The 10,845-nt window shown below is 46.6% G+C and overlaps 1 protein-coding gene across 1 annotated transcript in view; it reads right to left on the bottom strand.

Moving 5' to 3' along the window:
* Anxa4 (annexin A4) overlaps positions 1–10,845 on the bottom strand; it is a 56,170-nt gene that overhangs the window by 30,944 nt on the left and 14,381 nt on the right. The window contains exon 2 of the mRNA XM_031382442.1: positions 299–345. Within this exon, the coding sequence (XP_031238302.1) occupies positions 299–301 (3 nt within the window). The 5' untranslated portion in view covers positions 302–345. The remainder of the gene's footprint in view (positions 1–298; positions 346–10,845) is intronic.

Genomic DNA, 10,845 nt, shown 5'->3' on the forward strand with positions numbered 1-10,845 from the left:
GTGCAAGCCTTTAATCCTAGAACTTGGGAGGCAGATGTAGGCAGAGCTCTTTGAGTTTGACATTAACATAGTCTACATGGCAAGTTCCAGGACAGACAGGGCTATGTAGAGATCCTGTCAGAAAAAGGCAGAGAGAGAAAGTGGGGGGCAGAGACAGAGACAGTGAGAGACAGACAGACAGATACTGCCTTATCATGTCTTCCTGCCCACTGCTGAGCAAACAGAGTTTTGTTTAAGCCGCCTAAGTACACATCCTGTGCCTGCCTGTGACTGGTACCAGGTGGGGTGAGGCACTCACCATGGTTGTAGCTCACGTTCAGAGTTCAGTCACGCCAGTAGAAGCTCCTGTGGGGGGAAAAAAAAAAGCAGAAGATAAATTACTGTGACCAGGGATCTGGTACTAATCGTTAGTCAGGGTACCACGTTTGCATGAAGCTGAGCCAAGAGGAAACATACATGATTTCGTCAAAAGGTCACCTGTGGAGGAGACAGAGCTCCCGGACCAGGCTAATCATTAAAGAAAAGATTTGAGCAGTTGAGTTTATTATGCCAACAACGTGCTTCCTGATTGCTCCTGTGTGTATAGTGCACACACTATAGCTGTTCTGTTGCCTTGTTGGGGTGAAGTGCTGCTACTGACTCTCGGAACACAGAGGTTCTGAGTTAAAGACTACTGCGGGTCAGAACAGGGCGAGAAGAGATAAGCCATCCGAATCAGGAAACTATGGTACGTAAGACAGCCCCGCGTGTGTGCACACGTGCTCGAGTGGGCATTCATGTGTGCATGCACCTACCTCCTGTGTGTGCATTCATACGGGTTGGGCATTGTGTACCTGCATCTGTGTACATGCATGTGTCTACATGTAGGTCTGCATACATATGTGCAGATGTCTGTCTGTCTGTGTCTTGACGGCCCACAGCATTGGACTCTGTTCATTCCTCAGATGCTGCTTTGTCCCTGTAACATGACAGGAGTAGAGGGACTTCCTGTCATTGATCCCTCACAAATTCACATATGCCCTCAGTTTCCAATGCACCCCCTTCCTCAGAAAAGCTTGAGTGCAGCAACCTGCTGACACTGAGAACAGATTCATCGTGTCAGTGAACTGCAGAGAACCCACCGTGAGGCCTGATTACCCTGATGGACACTTGTTCTCTCCATGTAAATACCAATAGAACACAGCAAATAACGCAGCGGCTCCACTGCTGACTCACTGACAGCTCGCACTAAACCCTGGCTAGGAAAAGCCGCATCAGCTTGCCTGGCTTCATGGTAACTGGGACAGTCATCCTCCTATCGCCCATCACCAAGCTGAACCCCTGCTTGCAGGAAGACACAAAGAGACCACATGTTCCTTTTATCTAAACTCAGGGTTTTCAGCCCAGGCTGGCCTTAAATTCCATACGTAGTTTGGGATGGTTTTGAACTTCTGATGTTCCTGCCCCTGACATGCTGGGATTACAGGCATGCACCACCATGATTAATTTATAAGTAGTGGAGATTAAACCCAGAGCTTCTCGAATGCTAGTCAAGCACCACTCTACCAGCTGACCTATATCCCTAGCCTAGAAAGAACACTTTTCAATGATTATTTAACAATAAGGCGAGTGAGTGCTAGCAAGAAGGCTTGGTGGGTGAAAGAGCTTGCTGCCAAGCCTCATGACCTCAGGTTGATCCCTGGGACATATATGGCCAAAGGGAAGAACGGATTCCCAAAAGGTGGCTTCTGACCTCCACACTTACCCCCATTGTGTGCCCCCCACATGAACACATCAAATGGTCAAAACAAACAAATAAATATGTAATTGAAAGTAAACAAAAAAAATAAGGTGAATGAAACAAATATAGATGAAGGCAAAACCAAAAGTCATGAGCAGAGTCTCCGGCCACCTGCCCTGCTCCACACCACCCGAGGCATCCAGAAGCATAGAACCTCCCTCCCAAAGGGTGATCCCGCCACTTATGCCCAGCGGCTGCTGCTACCACTTAAGTTAGGAAGAGACTACAAGTGAGGGGGGAGGGGAGGAGGACACCTTCCAAAGGGGAGGACCTGGACTAGGACTCTTTCCACTGCTTCCTACTCCACAAGAAGTGGGGAGAGTGCCAGAGCCACACTTCCTGGGACTCGATGCTCAAGGAGCCAGAAATACTTTACTAAGATAGAAAACAAGGACAGAGTCTCAGACAGACAGCTTATGTGGAGCTGTGGAGAGCATGCATTCTAAGTCCATTTCACGGCTGTGGCTAATGCATGCTAAATTAGTCCACCAGCCTGCTTTCTAACAGTGTCAGGCTGCTAGCATGGACACATTGGCTCTTGGGAATAACAAGGAGGAAGAACGGCAGACAGTGAAGTTTGATGCTTAACACTAACTGTCAATTTAACAGGATCTAGAGTCATCTCGGAGGCAAATGACTGGCCACACCTGTGAGAGAGTTTCCAGGCTGCACTGAGTGAGGGGGAGGCCTCATCCTAACTGTGGGCAGCTCCATCCCCTGGGCTGGGGTCCTGGGATGAGTGGAAAGGAGACTGTGAGCTGAGTACCAGTGTTCATCTCTCTCGGCTTCCTGACTGCGGATTCTGAGAGATGCACTGCCTCAGGCTCTGGCTGCCTTCCACCCTGTGATGGGTTGCTCTCGAGTTCTGAGCCAGAACTATCACATCTCTGCAGGTATCTTCCCACCCCCAGAGGATTCTGCCTCTCAAAACTTCACTACAAAGTCTCCTTGCCCAGTGGTGCTCAGTGTGTGCCACAGACTGCTTCCTCAGCTTCCTGCATGTCTTAGACCTCTCTCCCTGAGGACCTGCCTAGGATTCCCTAAATTGGACTATGGACTGTATTTACAATGGCTCAAAAATTACATTGGAGTTTTAAAAACTTTGCTCTCACAAAGAGGGTAAAAATAATGAGCAATCAGGCCTCAGGTTTTACTTTGAAATATTGCAAACACATTTCTGGGGGAGTTAAATGACCACAAAAGCATCAGGACTGTCCCAGATGAAAAGTGACAACAGGAGGTGGCCCATCCTTTCAGAATCACCTGAAACTCCAAGGGATATACAGAGCCATGTGTGGAGCAACCTCTACTTCCTAACCATGTGCAAACGTCACGTGCATAAAGGGTGTGGCATAGGAGAGCTTTGAAAGTGTAGTCTAAGCCAGATGTGGAAGGGCACACCTGTAATCTCAGCACTCAGGTGGGGGAGGTGGAAGGAAATCCAAGGGCAGACTGGGCTACACATTGAGACCATTTCTGAAAAAGAAAACGTGCTGTTTTAGAGCAACTGAGAGAATGTTCATATGAGACTGACACGAACCGCAGTTTCAGGAAGGAAACTCAGCTGTCAGTGAGTCACCTGCTTCGTGGAAGATTACATACATCTACAGAAATAATTCACAGTGGATTCACAAGGAAACATTGGGATGTCAAGAACACATCTCTCTCATTTCCTAGGTTGCCATCTGGAAGGGTTAATGTGTACAACCTCACTAGTGGCCATACTGTGTCCCTGTCAATGCAGTGTCACTGCAATAAGTTGAATGCTGACTCGGGTGCCATATTTATCATGAGGGCTGAACTTCTGGTAAACATAGTATCTCTGTGCAGGAACCTCTGCTGTCCATGAGACCCCAACTTAACCCTGGGACCTCCACTCAGATTCCAGACACTGACTGATCCACACCCCAGGACAGGCAACCTGAGTCTTTTTCGGGCATGGACTTTTTTGCACTCTGTTCTAACTCTGGAATATTCTTGGGTCTCTAAAGTCACATGTGAGTGACTCACTCTTCGCTGAACACAGTTTCATTTTACATCCAGCAATGACAGATTTAACTTCTGGTCCTCTGGGTTAGTGGAGGGTGTGGGTGGGCCACACCCAAGTAGGAAGGCTTTCCAAACTGCCAATGACATTGGAAAGTAACAGTGAGTGGCAACTCTTCTTGGAACTGACGTCTTTCATGAGGCAAGTTTTGTTGGGGTGGTAGGGTTAGAGTTGGGGACATAGGTATTTCCAAACCTTTAATCAAAGGCAGGATGTGTAAGTTAAGTGAATGTGAATTTCAAAACACCCGCATTGAGTGAAACCTACAGGAGGTGGTTGTTCCAGGCAGAGCCCGAGTTAGGTGCCCACAGATGTAGTCCTGGATGCTGAGTCCACTCCAGCAGACAGAAACTTTAACAAACAGGAAAGCTGGGGTAAGGAGATGGTTCAGGGGACAAAGAGTTGTCATGCAAACCTGAAGACTGGAGTTCAGATCCCCAGAACCCACACACAAGTCTTGTGGGCATGGCAGACTGTAACTCCAGCTCTCTGGGGACAGAGACAGGGGATTCCTAGGGCGAGTTGGCTAGCCAGACCACTGGGAAGCAGCAAGCTGCAGGTTGAAAGAGAGAGAAAAACAGACAGACAGACAGACAGACAGACAGAGTCAAAGGGACAGAGAGAGACAAAGAAGAGAGACAGATGTTGCCTCAATAAATACAGTGGAGAGCAATTGAGGAAGGCACTTGAGGTTCCCACACAATGTTTTTCTAAAACTCATACACTTACTTATAGCACCATGGGAAACAATAACAGTATCAGTCCACAACCCCAAGACACGTACTTCACATACAGCTTACACTTAACTGTGGCTAACAGACTAAGAAGCTGTTATTTTTTTTTAAGGTTTATTTATTTATTATATGTAAGTATACTGTAGCTGTCTTCAGACACCCCAGAAGAGGGTGTCAGATCTCATTAAGGGTGGTTGTGAGCCACCATGTGGTTGCTGTTGCTGGAATTTGAACTCAGGACCTTTGGAAGAGCAGTCAGTGCTCTTAACCTCTGAGCCATCTCTCCAGCCCAGAAGCTGTTATTTTATATATGATTTTAATATATAGACACCCTGCCCCATCTCCACTCTCCTCACATATCTGTTGAGGTTTGGACACGATTCAAGTGTCCCCATTCTCTAAGCAGCAGAGGGAGCCTTGGGGACACTGAGCATATGGACTTTCTATGTCATCTGAACTCATTCCTGACATGAGTCTTCCTCATCTCCTAGGACAAAAATTTGAGGTTTAGTGACACCGTGTAGCCTCAGGTGAACAGTCAGCTCATGGCCAGACTTGGATGAAACCCTCACTTCATCCTCTTTGGTCTGAGTTTGCTAGTTTTCTTGTTTTTTATTTGTTTGTAGTGAGCAGGATAGGATGTCTCATTTTGGAGCCCAGGCATGCACAGAACTCACTACGGAGTCCTCCCTGACTTCAAACTCTGGACAATCCTGCTTTGGCCTTCTAAGGGCTGGGGTTTCAGGCATGAGCTACCGAGCCAAGCTTCCTCTGTCCTGTCTGAAATCAACCAGACTGCCACAGTAACAAAAACGGACTGAAATAAGTCCTATGTTATACTAAGAAGCAAAGTGGAAAATCTACATTCACTCAAAGCAAAAAGAGTCAAGATGGCCTAAGTGGTTGTCAGAAAAACTGGTTGGGCCCTGCATGTTAGCTCAATCCTTACCTTGTTAAATGTCTTACCCCAGTTTCCCCAGGCATAGGCTTCAAATAGAACACAGCTTGGGTTATAACAGATTCTGTAAATGTGGCTAGTGATATTCCCAGGCCTGCGTTGACCATCACAAGACTTCAGACTCTTTCTCCCCCCAACCCCCTTTTTTCTCAACACCTCTTAGCAGTGCCTATGGACTGGAGACCTTTGGAATTCTCACTGGCCACACCATTTTGGGGGTGGTGGTGAAATTTTTAAAAAATTGTTCTTCCTGGGTGGTGGTAGCACATGCCCCTTTAATCCCATTACAGAGACAGGTTGTGTCTATGTGAATTTGAGGCTAGCCTGGTCTACAGAGGGAGTTCTAGGACAGCCAGTTCTAGGGCTACACAGAGAAACCCTCTCTCAGACAAACAAACAAACAAAAACAAATAAAAAAGTGTTCTACCTTTTAACTCGCAGAGAAAAGCGATTTTCCCCCTCTCCAGACAGTGTCAAGAAAACCACGAAGTGAACCTTCCAAGACAGACAGACGGAGTCTCGCTGAGGTGTCCTGTACATGCAGTCACTCTGTTCTCTAAATGAACGTCTGCTCTGTGAGCACTTGAACTTCTACCACTACACTCTTCAGAATGGAGCATTATCACGAATGCCTTATCTGTTCAAGAGTAATCTATCATTAAAGCAAAAATCCCGAAGGCCATTGAAAATTACCTCACCACACTTCCTGGTGAGGAATCCCCAGTCATCTCCTGTGTCACCTCCCAACTTCCAGCTGTCCCACAGTAACAAGCTTACTCCTACACACATTGTTCTCTCGAGCAAAAGGGAGCTCATTTTTAAATGAATATTGTCCACTGAGTTGCATTATATCAGATATTTTATCAAGACCATATTGTTTGTCCCTTGCATCCAGAGAAGTGGGTGTCACATTTACACTGTAGGGAAATTAAGCATGGGGTTTCAAGTCACTTGCACGGGAACAAAAAGGTCTGCATTCAGATCCCATGTTCTCTGTGTTATACCATGCCAAGACATGAGCGTGCGTACGTGTAAATTAAGTCTAAAGGCAGATTTCAATTCTAGACGTTTTTAAAATAATAATGGGATACACGCTTTAAGTTGTTAGAGCTGGAGAGATGGCTCAGCAGCTAAGAGCTTACTTATATTGCTCTTGCAGAAGACCCAAAGTTGGTTCCCAGCGCCCATATCAGGAGGTTTACAACAGCTCATAACTCCAGCGCCAGGGGATCTGATACCTAAGGCCTCCATAGGCATCTATAGTTATTTGCACATATACCCTGCCTCCACCCCTACAACACATAATTAAAATTTTTAAAAATGATTTTTTTTAAAACCCAAAACTTTAAATTGACACTTTTCTTTCTTTCTTGTTTTTTGTGTTTGCTGCTTGTTTGTTTGTTTTTCTTTAGCAAACTGGATGCAAAGGCTAAAACAACTAGAAAAAGACTACTCCCAGATGAACTGGCCGAGAATGGAGCACACTTCATCTGGCAAAAGGCTGGCTGCCAGTCGACAGCAGAAGATGGTGCCCTGCAAATTCAGAAGCACATTTCTCACGGCCACAACCATGTCCAGGCTCAGCCATCCAGCCTTTGGGATAATGCCCCTTGGAGCTGACTCATGTACGACAGCATGCCTTCTCCAGATGAGGCCACGGGATTCCAACAGGCACCTTCTGTGCCCACCTTAGAACAGAATAGGGCCTGGCATCCTGCCCATGCAAGCAGGGAGGTCAGGGCTGAGCTAACCATAATTTGCAAGTGCTGGACACAGTAGCCACACCTATAGTCACAGGAGTACCCATAGTACTCAGGAGACCTATGAAGGATAGAAAGTTATTTACAGCTGAATTACATAACAAGATTTGAGCTCTCTCTCTCTCTCTCTCTCTCTCTCTCTCTCTCTCTCTCTCTCTCCCTCCCTCCCTCCCTCCCTCCCTCTCTCCCTCCCTCCCTCCCTCCCTTTCTCTCTCTCTCCCTCTCCCTCTCTCTCCCTCCCTCCATCCCCTCCACACACACACACCAAGAAGTGCTGTCAGCTCTGGCAATTCACTGGAGCCTGATGCTATTGGTTAGTCTGACTCCAGAGTCTGTGGGGTACAGAGATTCCACTGGCTGTTTGCCCCGTGTCTGCAGTTTGAAGAGTACCTGGCAAACACCAGCAGGAGAGTGAGGAGCACCAGAAACGGCTCTGCTGGATTTCGCTATGAACAGAAAGCATTAGGGGCTTTCATGCAAAGCCTCTGACGGGACAGACAAGGAAATGATATGAATTGTCAAGCCCAGACTTTGTTTTATGCTATCATGGCGGTGCCCTCCAGGCTTAAAACACAACTCTTGTGTGGTTCACTTAGAACTAACTGGGTTTCCTTTTTTTAGATCAAACTGCCAAGCACACTGCGCACAAAGGAGACAGGACTACAAGGCTGGAGAGATGGCTCAGCACTTAAGAGCACTTGCTCTTGCAAAGGACCTGGGTTCTATTCCCAGCACCCACTGGTGGCTCATGGCCATCTGTAACTCCAGTTCTGAGGAATCTAATACCTTCTTCTGCTCCCTGTGTCCACTGCATGCACTTGGTGCACATGCGTACATGCTGGTAAAAACACCCATACACACGAAATAAAAGTAAATAAGTTTTTGTTGTCTTCTTGAGACATGGTCTCACTGTGTAGCCCTGGCTGTCCTGGAACTCTTTATGCAGACCAGGCTAGTCCCCAACTCACAGAAATCCTGTTGTCTCTACTTCCTGGGTTCTGGGATCAAAGGCATATGCTACTGTACCCAGATAATAATTTTTTTTACAAGAGGAAACAGGAATAGAAATGGGGGTGAGTAGGTCCCAGAGAAAATAAATTCCTGCCAGGTTGGATTATTGAGGTACAGAAAACTTTATGGGGCATCCAGCCCTGATTTGCAGGTAGTAAACAGTCTTACCTAAGGTAAATGATGGCAGAAATGATGGTAGCTCAAAGGCTCTGTGCTGACTCACTGTGGACGGCCCAGGCAGACCCTATAACCAGGGAGCCTGTGCTGTCCTCCTGATGGCAAGCCCAGATCCAAGGGCAGAGAAGGAAGCCAGCTAACCTTTAATTTAGTTAGAAAATTTCCCATCATAGCCACTCAGAACAGAATTCTCTTTAAAGCCCATCCCATCTTCCCTCCAAAATAAAGTGGTGGAGTCCTAAGGACCATTTGTTCTTATAAGCTTTACATACATACTTTCTTTGTATGGGCCAAGGTGTACTTTCTCACGGGCTACATAGAATCAACACTAAGAATTAGTGAGAGTAATCAAGCTATGACCCCAAATTCTTAGAGTGGTAAACACATTGTGAACCTGACAACTTTTCTATATTCTATTTATTACTATTTGGTCTACAACAATCTGGCCCCATATGTGTGGCTGTACATGACAGTGGGACCAGACAAAAGAGGTTCAGGATTGCTCTGAGTGAAACCTACTGGGCACTTAGCGATACAAGAGGTTTTCACCCAGCAGCAAGGCCAGGTGCTCTTTTGTCAGAAAGACATAGGACAAAAGTGACTCCACCAACCCAGAAAGCACCTTCCTTACCTCAAGCAAATATCAGAGACAGGAAGGCCTGACACCAGAGTCTGGTAGTAGTAAAGCCCCCATTCATCATCACCTTAATGGTTTTTGTTTGTTTGTAAGCTAGGAAGCCACGTGGAAGGGAGAGATTGGAGACCAACCAGAGCTACTCAGGAGCAGTCACGGTGCAAGATGGCTGCTGTCAGGCCAAGGTAAACCTGCAGGTCATTCTCTCACAATAGACTTTCCCTCTACATGTCTATAGTCACGTACTATCTACTCACAGCTTCCCTGATGAAGATGGGGCTGCAGACTTACAAGATGAAACCAGGTCTATGGATAAATGCTGGCGATGGCTGCAAAATCATGTGAATCTATACTTAGACATGGTAACTAATTCAACTTATGTGTATTTTTACCTCAGCTTTTGTGTGTGTGCATGTGCACATACATGCTCTTTTGGGTGCATGTACGTATATGTATGTAGGCATATGTATGCATGTGAGTGAGGAGGTCAAAGGTCAACTTTAGGCGTCATTCCTTCTTAAGCATCTTGTCTTTTGAGATAGCATCTCTCACGGACCTGGAGCTTGCCAAGTAGACTGTTCCTTGTTGCCGCCAAGTATGCACCACCACGTCCAGCTGGTCTGCCTGGATTCAGAGAATCAAACTCGGGTTTCAGCCAAACTATCTCTCCATTTCCTTAAAATGTGTCCTTTTAAAAATCCTTTATAAAAATCCCTAATCATGTATGGCCTGTGCATTTTCTGGTTTGAATATCATACCTCAATAAAATAGTATATGTTTTGCAGATGAAGACACGGCCTTAGGCTAGCAATTGCCTCTGGGAACCTATTGTTCTTCTCTCCCGCTTATGAACACCCACTCCAAAGCAAACTGACTCAGCGAAATCCAAAAGCCCACACGGCTTTCCCACACCATCATGGGTAAAACCGTGTCTCCTCAGTGTAGCAGTCACTTAAAGGGAGACTGTCAACAGGGAGGCTCTTTTCATTGGGTTACATTATGTTTCCTGATCAGTTTGGGATGGTTTTAGAATCAGAAGCCCTCAAAGACATATGGCAGGTCCCTCAGTTCCACGGTCCTCCTTCAAGAAGATGTAGGCACACTGTGCTAGGCATGTGTGGATCTTGTGCAGAAACCCATCAGCAGCCATCCCTAGTTCCTGTCTGTCACCAGGGACTCTCACAGTCTATCCGCACATGCTCACTCCTCATGGATGACAAGCCACGGGCTAAGACCAAGATTCCAAAGCTTCCTCGGTGTCTCCTCTCATCCTAGCAATCATAAGTCTGAGGCTCAAAACAAAGGCAAGTGGATACTTGCCTTTATTTATTTATTTATTTATTTATTTTTTTACAAAATCCTGGTGACACAAGGGAGTAGAACAGTTTGAATGCAAGTAAGAGAGTGGGGAGCAGGAGGTGTAGAGAAAGGGGAACCCTGTGCACTTGGGGTACAGATGTCAGTCGGCTCATCAGTCATGGGAAGTGGCCTGGAGGTTCCTCAAAAATGCTAAAACTAGGGCTGGAGATCACTAAGATGTTAAGAACACTTGCTGCCAAGCCTTAGAATCTACCTGGTGGGGAGAGAGAGGGAGAGGGAGAGGGAGAGGGAGAGAGAGAGGGAGACAGAGAGACAGAGAGACAGAGAGAGGGAGAGGGAGAGAGAGAGGGGGAGAAAGAGAGAGAGAGGAAGGGAGGGAGAGGGAGAGAGAGAGAGAGAGAGAGAGAGAGAGAGAGAGAGAGAG

This window comes from Mastomys coucha, unplaced genomic scaffold, assembly GCF_008632895.1.
Source record: "Mastomys coucha isolate ucsf_1 unplaced genomic scaffold, UCSF_Mcou_1 pScaffold20, whole genome shotgun sequence".
Classification (NCBI taxonomy): domain Eukaryota; kingdom Metazoa; phylum Chordata; class Mammalia; order Rodentia; family Muridae; genus Mastomys; species Mastomys coucha.